We start from the raw sequence: 14507 nt of genomic DNA, 5'->3' as shown, positions 1-14507 counted from the left end.
CCATGGTCAAGACAGCAACATCAGCACGGTGGAATATAAGTACACAGTTGAATGTGAGCAATGTGGAACAAGAAGAAGCACACAGGGGAGAAAGTGATGCAGGCGGAGAAGCAAAAGAGCAAGCACAACATGAAGGGGCGGGGGAGATGCACACTGGCAACTGCATAATGGAGTGTGGCGCAGGGGTAAATAAGTACATGAGGGAGACAGCTGGAAAACACATGTACTCATATGTATTTGTGAAGCACAATATCGACCGCAGGTATCTTGCACAAGGCAGGTGTATGAGTGCAGTCATAGCCCTGCCTATGGTGCGTTGGTTAATTGGAAAGCCAGGTCTTCAGCTTCTTGCGGAATTCAAAAATAGAGGAGGAGACTGATGTGCTGCTGGAGGTTGTTCCATGCTTTAGTAGAGATGAAGGGTAATGCCCATCCTCCTGATCCAGTCTGTGTTTTCTTGTGATGTGTTCGAGTAGGAGTCCTGCGAAGCAAAGGTTTATGGGTGGTTGCTGAAACAGGATGCAATTGTTCAAGTAGATGGGACCTGGGTTGCATAGTGCCTTGAATGTGTGTGTGCGTGAGAGGTGTTTGAATTGAGGGCATTTGTGTATCTGAAGCCAGTGTAGTTCCATGAAGTGTTGTGCGATGGGAGTTCCATGTGGGAGTCTGAGAATGAGTCTGGCTACCGGGTTCTGGATGGTTTATAGTCTTCAAGTGAGTTGCTTGGTGATCCCGGCGTAGAAGGTGTTCTTGTAGTTCAACTTGCCGGTGGCTATGGCGTTGGTGGCAGTTCTCTAGTTTTGCTTGGGAGCTATTTGAAGATCTTCCTCAGCGTTATCAGGTTGTTGAAGCAGGATGCAGTTACGGCGTGCAATCCTGTCCAGTTTGCTGTTGAGCACCTAACCAAAAAAAACGTTTTCTAAAAAGTAAGCAGTGAGAAGAGAAGTAATGAAGCCATGCACCAGGGGAGGGAAAATCACAAGAAGTAGTATTGACTATGTTTGTAGGTTGCTTTATTAAAAGCATGCCACGTAATGCGATCAGCAGTACATGTTTTTGTTCCCACTGTACAGCCATTAAAATGTACAGGTCATTCCAATATGAAGTTTATAAACATGTGAATCTTCTTAGCTAGCACTCGCCCTAAGGTTCACAGCAACATCCTACCATAGAGTTCCTTCTCATCGTTCACATAATATCTATAGCTAAGGCAAACAGGCTGATAAATAGCTATAGACACTATGAAAATGTTTCATAATGTTTGATATGACTTCGCTTTACTGGATACCTAGATGCATAGGTTCAGAGGAGAACAAGTTACTTGAGGGTAAACAAACACAAATGAAGGCTACATCTTTTCATTAAAACAACAATTAAGCAGTGAATAGTTGCTTAACAGTGAAGAGCTTCTATACGAATTGAGAGCCATGCTTAGTGAAAGGGTGGTGATAGTTGGGTAGGAAGATTAAGGTGGTGGTAGAGTATTGGTGGTTGTAATAGTGGTGGTAGTTAGGGTGGTGGTTGTCAAGGAAGGTGGTGGTTAGGGTACGGTGGTGTTCAAGATAGAGTGGTATTGGTTAGGTTGGTAGTTAGTATAGTGTGGTGGTGTTGGTTATGGGGCAGTAGTATATTGGTGGTGGGTATGGTGGTGGGGTTGTGGTATTTAGGGTGGTAGTATTGGGGTGATTTTGGTAGGGGGTGAAAGAGTGGGAGTGGTGGTAGAGTGCTACACATACTGATGCTGGAAGGGGGTGGTGTTGCTGATGTGAGGCTGGTGGTTATGGGGGTGCGCGTTAGGGTGGGGTCGGTGGTTATAGTAGGGTCTTGGTGAGGGTTCAGTGGTAGTTATGGAGATTGTGGTAGGGTTGTAGTGGGTATGGTGGTGGTAGGCTGCTTAGGTTGGTAGTGGATGTGGAGGTATGCTCATTTGGGTTGTGGTGGTTAGGATAGGGCGATTGTTGTGGTGGTTAAAGTAAGGTGGTGGTTTGGATATGGAGGTGTTGGTTAGGGTAATGTGGTGGTTGTGGTATGGTGGTGATTGTCTGGTTTATGTGTCAGTGGTGGTGATTGTGGTGGTGGTAGGGTGTTGGTGGTTAGAGTGATTGTAATATTTAGGGTGGTTGTAGTAGGATGGTGGTTAGTGTGCTTTTTGGTTGGTGATATGGTGTCTGTAGTGATTAGGGTGAAGGTGATGGTGTTTAGGGTGGTGGTGATGGTTAGAATAGGCTGGTCGTGTTTAGGATAGTGATAGCATGCTGGTTGTTTTGGCAAAGTGGTGGTTAGTGTGTTTGTTGTGTTTAGGGTGTTGGTTGTGGTTAGGGAAGTGTTATGGTTAGGGTAGTGTGGTGTTGGTTAGGATTGGGTTATGATGGTGGTAGTGGTTGTTGGGTTGGTGGTGGTTAGGGTGGTAATAGAATAGTGGTGTTGGTAGGGTAGTGTCGTATTATGGTGTTAAGGGGTGGTGGTGCTAGTCTGCTGGGGTGTTGGTACAAATACTGACCCTGCAAGTGACTCCTCATGTAGGCAAAACCTAAAATTGTCCTGTGCTTCAAATATTTTCTATAAAGAAGAGGTAGATCTACTAAGAGAAATCTCTCATTTCAGATATTTATCACACACCTTCTATGAATGTGAAGTGAAGTATAACATGATACTGCAAATAGTAGTGCATGGGGGAAGCCGTTTAACTGTTAATAAAGCTGTAGATTCTGTCTAAGCAGGCTACAATAAAAGAAAGTCTAAATCCCCAATGTGCTGTAAGCAGCAGGATATACACTTCATTTTATTAACCATTGCGGGAAAATTGCAGCTACCTTAAGTACCACTGCCCCTTTCCCATATTCTCATAAAATCAACTAGGTGGAGGATCCAAAAATAAAATCCAGCAAATTGAACGTTGGTGTTCATTGCTTCTACCTGCTCCCAATAGCTTTCCGACTCTCGGCCTGCTTTCAGTATTAAGTATTACATGGTTCACCTTTTACATAATTAGTAATTTGTCTTCTTTAATGTTGTCATGTGCTCTTTACAGGTAGTTTTTAGTACTGATCAAAATTCTCGGTATCTTAGTATCTCAATATTTAGGAGAATATGTTTGAACCAGTGATCATACTCATAGTTCTAATATACAAGGACATTCAAGATCCCAGCTCTCTGCTCCACTGGGTCTGGTAACCACCAGACTCTGGCCCATAACAAACATACAACAGGTGATGGGATGACTGCTTGCAATAAGTCTAACCACTGGCAATCGCTCGGGGTAGCTTTCCAAACCATCTTTCTTTTGTCCTCCATTCCACCTTAGGTTAGACCCAGCCCTGTTCAAATCAGTCTTCGTCTTGCTCCAATAGGAACAGTTATTCCCAAATTGCCAACTCTTGTCCTGTATGACCAGAATACAAGCAACCCAAGACTGGCTTTGGCGCAATTGGATCCTCTTCCATTGTATATAGCTTGGTTGCAGTGGCACAGTAAGCAAGGGATCCACATCTGGACATACACTTGGCCACTTAGAGCTTTGTGCACGCATTCCATCATGCCCATTTTGTGTGATTAATGTAACTCCCTAAGTGGCCAAGGGTATACCAGATATGGGCCCCTTGCTCATTGTGCCATAGGATTCAAACTGTGCCTCTCTGACTAGGCCTAACAATGCTGAAACAGATCCAGCAATGACTTGTGATCTGTTCTGGAAGGGACCTCGCCTGACAGTTTGGGTCGGTGCTAATTTGCATGAAGTGATCCTAGTTTATAGTTTGTGAAAAAATATGGGTTTGAATGCTACCCCAAGGAATGGCAAATGGTTGGACTATTTGCAAGCATACCTCCCATCAACTTTTGCATGATTGCAGGCCCAGAATAAATCTGGTCTTAGGTGCATGATTTTCAAGATCTTCTTGTGGCCCAAATCAAAGTAAAGCGGTAATGTGGTGGAATGGCTTGATAGTTTCATCTCCAAGCAAGGAAGGAATGTTCAATAGTATAGGTATTTCCTCAAGAACACTGTATTTCTGATGGATACATCTGCATGCGGATTCATCACCTTTTGAATTACCCCATGCGCAGCATTCCACAGAAACTTTTCTCCAGCTCTCCCACGTCGACAAGGACGTCACAATGGAACAGTTCCACACAGGATTCTGTGTGACTTCATCGGAGCCATATGAAGACCTCGTCGGCGTGCCGATGTCAGTCCCCTTTTTTTCCGCGCCGTCGACGCATACTGGTTTTTTTTCCAGGGCTCTTCATTCTACGAGTTTCTTTGTTGCAAGTCTTTGGATCTTTGTAGCAGTGACCATTGTTACGCAGAGGAAATCCGGGTTCAAGTCAGGCAGGGAATGTGGGGGTTAGACGTCTAATAATGACCCTCATGATTGTTTGTGGTGTCTCTCATCGGACCACAATGTCGAGGAGTGCTAGTCATGCAGGCACATGAACACAAGGCTTTGATGGAGAGGGAGGCCAAATTGTTCTTGGGCAAAGCCTAGAAACAAAAGAGGGATGTAAGAAGGTCGAGGTCCCTATCCAAGTCACCAACTGCATACCTTGAAGTAGTCAGGGTAACATAAGACGAAGAGGCGCCATGGGTCCTGGCGTTGTTTGCCGAAAGATCAGACGCCAAAGCTGTTGTCTCCGGCTCACCTGCGTCATCAGAAGAACGTAGTTGGTCTCCTTCTCCTGAGGTGGCTCAAACTCCGAGAACGGTGACTCCAACGGTTCCAAGAGAAGCAACACCTTAGTTGTTGCCGTCCACTTTACCTTTTGCTCCACAGTCTCTGCTGCCACAACTGGAGCCGAATGTGCCACCTCCTCAAGCGGTCTCAGAACTTGCTGCACTGGATTCAGGGTATCCGGCCTTCCCGACTCTGGGTACAGGTCCGTTGCATTCCCTGAATGCGATGCTCGCCAGAGCGACAAACCCTACTGGTGTGCTGGTTAGACCCATAGGTCCGTTGGCATACTCGTTGGTTTGCCACCTCATTTCCCTCAGGCGCCTCTCATGCCTTTTAAGCCGATGGCTCCAGGGAGTTGGCCTCTCCCGATGCTGAAATTTTCGATGCCGGTACAATCTCTGAAGGGATGATTACACTTGGACAGATCTTCCCCGGCGCCCTCTGGTCCGAACTGGCGCGGTCTCGACTGGCGTCGACTTCTGTCCCGGTAGACCTTCCTTCGACGCTGATCCCAAAGTCAACGGTCCAGTGTCTGGTGCTTCAAACGCCAGTGCCAAGAATAAGCTTCAAAACAAGCACAGAGGTTGATGGAAGAGGAGGAGACCCAGGAACAACATGAGGAGGCTGAAGAAGGGCAGATTGACCCTCATTAGAGTTTTGAAGGCCTGCAGGAAGCTAGTGGCCAGGATCCATCTCCTGAATGGGAACTCTTATTACGGTTATCAGGAAGGCAGCGGATCTGCTGGCGTTGACTCTGCCCACAGCAGAACTAAAGTCCAATATTTTGACTGAGGTGCTCTATCTCCCTTCCTCTATATCGGAGCCTTTTCTCCCTTTTAACGAGGCTTAGACTGAGTCCATCTTTAATGTGTGGCAGAAGCAGATGACTGCTCCTGCGGTGTCCAGGTCTATGGCGAGGGGGGATAAGGTGGCTCCTGGGGATCCTGCTTTCCTCTCCAGTCATTCATCCCCGTAAAGTTCGGTTGTCTAGGTTTCATGCTCCTCGAAGCAGTCTGAAGGGTTGTTCTTCTCTACACTGGCAGACAGAGTCCAAACGCATGGAGTAATCAGCGAATAAGGTGTTGTCTTCGGGCAGTATGCCTCTCAAGTCAACTAATGCTACTTGCCCTTTGGGTCGCTATATCCATGCGCTTATGGACTCAGCAGGGGTAGTGCTACCGGAGAACGTTCAGGGCCATTTTTCAGTGGTTCTTTCAGATGATCAAACTGTGGCTCGCCAGATCACTCAATCTGGTCTAGATACTGCTGACTTGGTTGCTAGAGCGATGGGTTCTTCTGTGGCAACCAGGAGACACATTTGGTTATGGGGTTCTCCCCTGATTTTTTTTAAATTTTTTTTTAAATTTAAAATATATCTTTTATTCGGTGCAAAGGAGAAAAAAATACAAGCGTATGCCATACAGAGTCTCGATGTATGAAGATTCAATAGTCAAAGAAATGCATACATAGATCATGGAGTAGATCGCAAAGTACATCACAACAGTTCGCTGAGAAAGTCAACGTTCAAACAGTGCGTGATCATGCTGTCTTAGTTGTTGTATCCTGCCAATTAAGCAACCTCAATAAAAGCGTAACGGGAAAGGGGTATCAAACTTGGGGTCGTGCGGCGTGCGGCGTAACAGTTGGTGGGGTCTACGGAAGGGGGGGGGCGAGGAGAGAGGGGGGGAGGGCCCGGTAGTAGTGCGTCAGCAGATTCGTGTCTGTTCTTGTATGTTCGGGAGCTATGCTGGCGATGCGGGAGGGTGGCAGCAATCCTGGCGCGTCAGCAGGGCCGGGGGGGGGAAGAAGAGGGGGTGTCTAGGGGTCAGGTGTATGGGCGTTATGTCTGTCGTCTGCGGTGTCTGGAGTGTGGTGGCCATCACTATGTTCCCCATCTGGGGGTGTCTGTCTCTCTGGAGTCTCTGGTGCCTGGGGCCCATTGTGGAAGGAGCGGATCATGTCGTCCCAGAGTGCCGCTATGGGGTATTTACGCAATCCCGCCGTCTCCTCATTATGTAATGATATGCTTTCCGCTTTCGCCCAGTTATCTAGCGAAGCGCGCCAGTGTTCCGCCGCTGGTGGTGCCGCCCGTTTCCAATGCTTTGTGATGAGTCTTTTGGCCGTGATGAGGCCAAGATCCCAGAAGCGGGAAGGCACCCTGTTTAGTTTGGTCCTATGGAAGAGGCCCAGTAGGCACGCCTCCCACGAGAATGGGATCGGCATCGCCGTGCATCGCTTCAGTAGCGTTAGTATCGATTGCCAGTATGCCTGAAGCTGGGGACAGTGCCACAGCATGTGGAGGAGGTCTGCTCCCTCCGTGTCACATCTCGGGCATTTGGCTCCCGTGCCCGGGAAATACGAGTTTATCTTGTCCGGGGATAGATATGCGCGGTGTAGGACATAAAATTGGATCTGTTTGAAGCGTGCATTACGGGGAATATTGCGGGGGCCTGAGAGTATCACCGCCCACTCCTTGTCCGTCCATGCCTTCCCTCTGTCCACCGCCCATTTGTCCCGGAGAGGTTGCAATGTGGTTTGAGTGTGCGAGAGTAGCGCCTGTGTCAGCCAGTGTACCACATGCGTCCCGTTGCCCATCACGTGCATGCACTGAACTAGCTGGTGTGTGGGCGGTTCGTCAACGATGTTCCCCCATTTCTGCGTGAGTGTCCGCAGTATTGAGGCATGTTGCAGGAATTGTCCCGCGGGCAGTCCCGTGTCAGCAGTCAGTGCCTCGAAGGAAAGTAAAGCGCCATCCGCATACAAATCTGTCATTGTTTCTATGCCCGCGCGTGTCCACTGTACCAGTGCCGCCTCTGTCACTACTGACGTGGCCTTGGGGGTACCCAGGAGTGGCAACGCAGGCGCGTATGGTGTGGTGGTTCTGGTGAGGCGTAAGCATCTGTTGTAACATTTCGCGGCCACAGCTACATGTAGTTGCGAGTGTTTCCTAGGGCTCGTCAGTGGGTGGAACAGGGTATGTATCTGCAGTGGGGAAAGGATGTCTGTGGCCGTAGCCGTGTCCTCGAGGTTCCTGCCTGAAATCCAGGCCACCGCCCATTGCACCTGTGCTGCTAGATAATAGAGCTCTAGGTTCGGGACCGCCATGCCGCCTTCAGTGACCGGGTTGTAGAGTTTCGACAGTGCTACTCTTGGCCTGCCTGTGTTCCAGATCAGATCTCTGAGCATGGACTCCAGCTCCCTGAATATACGGACAGGGATATAGAGTGGGAGGTTGGCAAAGTAATACAGGAGTCTGGGGAGTATTATCATTTTCGTTAAGGTCACCCTGCTTGGCACATTGATGGGAAGAGTTTTCCAGAAGGCGACCTGTGTTCGAACAGACGTTATGGCCCGTGTCAGGTTGCCGTCCAGAATGTCCGGGGGCGTCCTAAATATATGAATGCCCAGGTACTTGAACGTGGTTTGGTACCATGGCAGTCGTTCATTATTGATGTGGAGTACCGGGTCCGGAGCGTCGGGGGTGAACGAATATGCCCCCGACTTGGCCCAGTTGACTTTGAGGCCTGACATCAATTCGAACGTGCGGAATATGTCCGACAGTTCCGGCGGCACATTATCAAGGTCTTTGATATACAAGAGTAAGTCGTCTGCATATAGTGACACGACATGCGTGCCGTCTGCTAGCGGGATGCCCCATCGTGCACAACTGGCGCGCAGCCGTTCAGCTAGTGGTTCGATCGCCAGGGAAAATAGTAATGGGGAAAGCGGGCAGCCTTGTCTGGTGCCTCTTCTGACATTTATGGACTCTGAGATCAGTTTCCCAGTGCGTACTCTCACCTCAGGCTTCCCATATAGCAGGCCCACCAGTTCTATAAAGTCATCACCCAGGTCAAACTTACGCAGCACCGCCGATAAATAAGGCCATTCGACAGAGTCAAACGCCTTCTCCAGGTCCAGCACCAGGCAACCCGATCTTGGCCACGTCTGGGCTGTGTATTCCTGCACCCGGAACAGCCTCCGAATGTTCTGGGAGGTGCATCTCGTTGGGACAAACCCGTTCTGGTCCTTGTGCACCAGGGCCGGTACCAGGGCCGCTAGTCGACGAGCCAATGTTGATGCCAGGATTTTGTAGTCCGTGTTGAGCAGGGCTAATGGCCTATATGACCCAAGGAGCGTCTCTTCCCTGTTTGGTTTGAGAAGCGATACCAATATTGCTTCGTTCATGGATGCTGGTAAGGATGAGTCGTCTAGAGCTGCCGAATATGTTCTGAGCAGTTCGGGGATGAGGATGTCAGAATATGCTTTGTAGTATTCTGCAGGCAGTCCGTCCAGGCCAGGGGTCTTCCCGTTAGAGAGGGCAAATATGGCCTCACGTAATTCCTCCGCTGCCAACGGCGCTCCGAGTTCATCCCGTTGGTTGTCAGTCGGGGCGGGAAGTGTGAGTTCCTCTAGGTATGCCTGGATGTCTGGTTGCGGATTGCCCATTTGTGACCGGTATAGTGTCTTGTAATGTGCCACGAAGGCAGCATGTATGCCCGCTTGGGTGTATACCACGGTGTCTGCGGTAGGGCTTATGGCCGTTACTGGGGCGGAGCGGTCTTCTCGCCTTATCAGCCAGGCCAGTAATTTGCCCGGCTTGTCGCCGTAGCGGTGTGTGCGTGCCGAGTGTGCAGTGAAATTGACCTGTTTCAGTCTGCCTATCAGTCTGTCGTGTTCCGTCCTAGCCTCAAGCAGCTCTGTATCGTCCCCTCCCGTCGCCTCTTGTTCTTTTTGCAGCATGGGGTTCTCCCCTGATGTCCAAGCTACTCTGTTAGACCTGCCTTTCGACGGATCTCGTCTATTTGGGGCCAAAGCGGACTCGTTGCTGCAGCGCTTTAAAGACAGTAGAGCAACAACAAGATCTTTGGGTCTCTAGCCTCAGTCCAGAGGCTTTGGATTTTGCAAGTTTAATGGGTTTGACATGACCCTATCCTTTCGTGCCAGACAGCAGCAGCAACAGCAGGCAAATCCCCTGCACAGATCTTACCGGAGAAAGGGCAGAGGTCGTCTGCAGGATGCAGAGCTGCAGTAAGTGTCCTCCTCCTCTTCAGCCCACAACTGGTGCGGCAGGGAAGCAGCATTATCTCTGTCATCCTAGAGCATGCTTGTCCCGTGGGAGGACGGGTGTCCCTCTGTTACTACAGATCTCTGGGTGTTGAACATCGTAGAGAATGGGTACTTCCTACCCTTCCGGAAGTTTCCCCTCCTTATCCTCCCTGTCGGGGTTTGTGCTCGGAAGAGTACATTCTGCTTTTCCAGCAGGAGGTTCTGTCTTTACTGCAAAAAGGTGCGATCGAGGTGGTTCCGGAGCAGGGAAGGGGTCAGGGATACTACTCCCGGTACTTCCTGATTCCCAAAAAGGACGGTCGCTTAAGGCCAATCTTAGACCATAGGATCTTGAATTTTTACCTCAAACACTACGATCTGGGCTGCCAACGACTTGAGGACGTGGCGCGGTATAGACCAGTGGCCTATTTGAGGAGGCTCTGGGTAACACCAGAAATCTCTCAGTATGCCCAGGCCTGAGACATGGATATAGCCAACAGAATTCCATGGTTTAGAGAGGTTAAGGCGGTTTACATCGCCATGGGCTTGGGCCCATTGTGGGAGAATCCTGCTGCTAACCCCTTCCCACCTCGAAAGGTTCTTAAGGAGCTCTACTGGTCAATGGTGTCAATACGAAACTTTCGAACTTGCATTGGCCCATCACTCAAAAGAGATTTTTTAGAGCTCAAGCATGAACCAGTTTATGAGGGCTATTGGGATATCATTACAATTCCCGAAGATCGGAAACGGTTTCACCAGTATAGGATGGGTACCCTTCCTGTCAATTCCTTTACCAGCAAATGGCTTGCTGAAAATAATTCATCATGTCCATTCTGTGTTATTCAGCCGGAGAGCATAGCCCATATCTTCTTCATCTGCCCAGACTACAAACACCCACGTCACAAGTGGCTAAAGTCTATACGTCTGTTGAAGGGCATTACCAACGGGACAGAGGCCTTAAGGATTTTCAAAACGGATTGTTCCGAAAGTATTGTAATTTCCGTCTCTAAATTCTTGCATTGGATGTGGGCTATACGGAGGAGAAAGTTACGCTAGAATTAAACGAGTCTCTCTCTCTTAAATTTTATGTACTACTATCACTGTGATGCCAATTGGTTAATGACCTCATATCTTTTTAAATTTAAATTATTGACTAGGTTTTAAATGTTGCTTATTTTTAAATGATATTACTTTATTGTAACGGAATAACCAGTTGACTTGTTTTCCTGGCAGGAACATTGTGTCCTTGATATTGTTAGGGTTTTTTCTTTCGCCCTTATTTAATATGTGTATTTTTTTATAAACTGTAAGTCTTTCATGACATATGTGTCGAAATAAAGACTCATTTGATTGATTGATACTAATTAATTAAAAGAGTATTCTTCTAAAGTGCTGCATAGCCTGTGCAAAACTGTCTTCTCTCTTTGACAGGAATTTAATGTTTTTTTGTTTTTGTATTTTATCACATCACAGGTGCCTTTGCAGACATATTGCCCTGTATCCCCTGCGCAATCGCCGGTTTTGAGGAGGAAGCCATTGACTAGGAGGCGAAGACTGAATTCACCTACGAGTTTTAGCTCCACATTTTCATCTCAAAAGAGGACCTCTCCTAAGCAAAGGCCTAACCACAAACTCCCATTGCTGTGTAGCACCCCAAGTGTAACTCTGAGTATAAAAAAACAAATGGCTGCAAAACCTGTTGATGTGTCTTTTGATGCAGACACAGACGTACTTGATGGTGAAATGCATAGTTTTCAACGTGACGCTGCCACGAGTGTTCCCAGAGCAAGTCACTCTTTGCAGTGTCTTCCAGACTCTCCAGGGGGGCTGAGAGCTCTTGCATCTTCTCCTAATCGTGTCCCAAGTTCCATCTTCTCTGATTCAAAATCTTTACTATGCATTTCACACTGCACACCCAGCAAGTCCTGTACACCGGCCCCCAGCCAGGAAAATGCCCAGGGCAGTCCAAGCATATTTTGTATCAGTTCAGAGCTCTTCACCCCTACTCCTTGCTCTCCTAATATGTGCTTGAGGAAGCCATACCCTCAAGTAGATCGAATCTCACTTCGAGCTTTTCAGGGAGATCCTTCTTTGCAGCCGGTGGTCACTTTGAATAGTGATATAGTTAGTAGATACTTTTTGATTTCAAAGGGACACTTACCCCTCAAGGAGGCACAAGGTAGTTTAACTTTGGACAGTCCGATTCTTGACATACGATATCCGGGAGCAGAAATGACAGGGAAAGGCGCGCGTGCGGGTACCCGTAGAAGCACCCGCTACAGCTGCAAAGATGACGCGAATGCCACCTCTATTACCAAGGAATACAGTGCAACTGTGAGCGCAGCAACTGTAAAACGAAGTGAGATCTCCGAGAACAACCTGTGTGGCACGCTGCCCCCGGAGAGCAGCGCGTGTGGTGTTGGTACTGGGAGGAAGGTTTGCATCAGCGGTTTCAGCTCCAAAAGGTGGGGCAATCGAACACGCACCGCAAAAACCAACAAAACAGATCGGCAGCTTTTATTTCGAACCCAGCACAGCAGCGCCTCTCTACTCCTCGAGTATGGTCTTGAATATTGGAAGCACAAATCGAAAGAGGTAAGATCTGCAGATGTACATTGAATGTTCTCTTGAGCAGTAGCTGCAACGAATTCCCGAAGGTTGTGTATGTGTATTCATAAGACTATTAGTATTACAGTAGGTCACAACTTTAAATACTGCTCATATGACGTTGTCTTCGAAGACACGTATGAAAGCTCTAGGTCACTATATTTTGATTAGCAGTGCTAAAGTGGATTTTTATTTATATATGCATAATAAAAAGGCAAACGTTGTCAAGGAAATCTGGCGTGGTTTTGAATGTCAAACTTTTTAAATACTCTAATAAAGGAATGTCGAAAATCGATTTGAACATGTTTTAGAGTGGACAGTGATGCGAGTTAAAATGGCGTTTTATTCACTTTGAGAGTGTTAAGAATAAATGTGCACAAGGGGCCAAGGAAAAAGTCAGTTCAGTCTTTCGTGCAAGTAATTATTATTATTTTTTAGCCTTTCTGCCCTCATTTATCTGCACAGGTTCTGTTGGGATGGGATATCACTTGATTCTTAATGTAATGATTCGTACCGAGTTTGTTCACAAGAAACATACAAGTTCAAGTTTAAATACTTTATTCGACAACATTGTCATAAAAGCTTTCATCCCTATCTAAACATAATAAATACTAATCTAATGATAAAAACGTATTAAATATCATACATTAGTGCATTGTTGACGAATAAGAATCTTTAAAATTTACACATTATTTTTTTTTAAAAAGTATCATCACAGACCAAAGGAAATTCATGTAGTTCATGGGGGTTTTAAAGTGCGCGTGCGTATTATCCAGGCCCATCCCAGGAATTTAGCCACTGCAATTGCAAGTTGAGGGGCACAATTTGATTTCAGGACCCTAAAAGCCTCAACACATCTCCTTGTGCCCAAGTTTCTACATGCCGGTTTCAGCCACCTATTCCTTGGGGCAACGTATAGTGGACATACAAATAAAAAGTGCAAAATGTCTTCTACATGGGATTTACAATGAGAGCATGTGCTAACATTATCTGGGGACCACTTAGCAGTAAAAGCATTTAGGGGCAAGGTGCCGACTCTGAACTGGAAAAACAATTTCCTATCTAGAGGCTTGGAGATCAAATCCCAATACTGTTCAAACATAGGGAAAGTTTTTAACTCTAGGAACTGGGATGTCAAGGCAGGAGATTGGCTAGAGATCAGTGCAGCATTATTTATCATTTCCCAGTATAACTTTTTTAATGTGATCTTTGAAGGAAAGTCATCTGGGTCTGTTACGGACCACAAGTGTTCAAGGTGCAATTTTTGAAGTAGTTTCCTCACTTCTTTTAGCCAAACTACTTTATGGAAGATATCAGAGTTATCAACGTCCAATAAGGCAGCAGCATAGTGACTCAGCTCTGGGGTAGATTTTATACGCCTCCAATATAAAAGGGGGCGAAGTCTAATCATGTCCTCAATCCTTTTCCTCCCCAGGTCATAAAGGAGAGGAGTGGAGGGGGTGCTCTGTGGAACCCCGATTAAGCCCCGCAGGAATTTATTTTCTGCCACTGTTAAAGCATTCAAATTGGTGAAACCCCAAAGTTCTGACCCATAAAGGCATGCACCCAGCACTTTCATGCCGTAGATCTCCAATGTTGGCTGTATTGGTTTTGTGAGTGAAGATTTATACTTCTTGGCTATTGCCCCTGCCAACTGATTACATTTTAACAGTACAAAGTCCATGTGGGATCTCCAATTCATGCTAGCGTTCAGAGAGATGCCTAGATAGGTGAAGGCATCCACTTCTTCAAGAAAGCCCCGTTGTAAACCATTTTCCCCTTGAATTTCTTGGAGGGATTCAGATTCATAAATTTTGTCTTTGATGTATTTATTTCTAAGCCCCGGATCCGGCAGAATTCGCCAAAAGCGTTTATTGTCTTTTGCAGACCACTAGGGGTCCGCGAGACCAGCAAAGTGTCGTCCGCGAACATAAGTACTGGAACTCGCTTCCCATCTAGTAATGGAGCATCCGTCGGAACTTGCTTCAGAAAATCCACAATGCCGTTTATGTAAAGGGAGAATAGCGTGGGGGCCAGGACACAGCCCTGTCTTACTCCTCTCTCAACAGGGAAGGTTTCCGTGACCTCCCCCTGGGCTCCCCACCTAATCCGGGCATAATTGTTCTCGTGGAGTCTTACAAGCAAAGTTAATAATTCCGGGCTTATTCCTAAATCCCTTAA

General features: G+C 47.2%; 1 protein-coding gene across 2 annotated transcripts in view; it reads left to right on the top strand.

Moving 5' to 3' along the window:
* The window catches only part of LOC147673978 (uncharacterized), a 659950-nt gene that overhangs the window by 129532 nt on the left and 515911 nt on the right, over window positions 1-14507 (top strand). For both annotated transcript variants that reach the window (XM_086945060.1, XM_086945061.1), the window contains exon 5: window positions 11193-12314. In XM_086945060.1, the coding sequence (XP_086801186.1) occupies window positions 11193-12314 (1122 nt within the window). The remainder of the gene's footprint in view (window positions 1-11192; window positions 12315-14507) is intronic.

Source organism: Lissotriton vulgaris, chromosome 12 (genome assembly GCF_964263255.1).
Source record: "Lissotriton vulgaris chromosome 12, aLisVul1.2, whole genome shotgun sequence".
In the NCBI taxonomy this organism is placed as follows: Eukaryota; Metazoa; Chordata; class Amphibia; order Caudata; family Salamandridae; genus Lissotriton; species Lissotriton vulgaris.
This window is presented reverse-complemented; position numbering and strand designations above follow the sequence as displayed.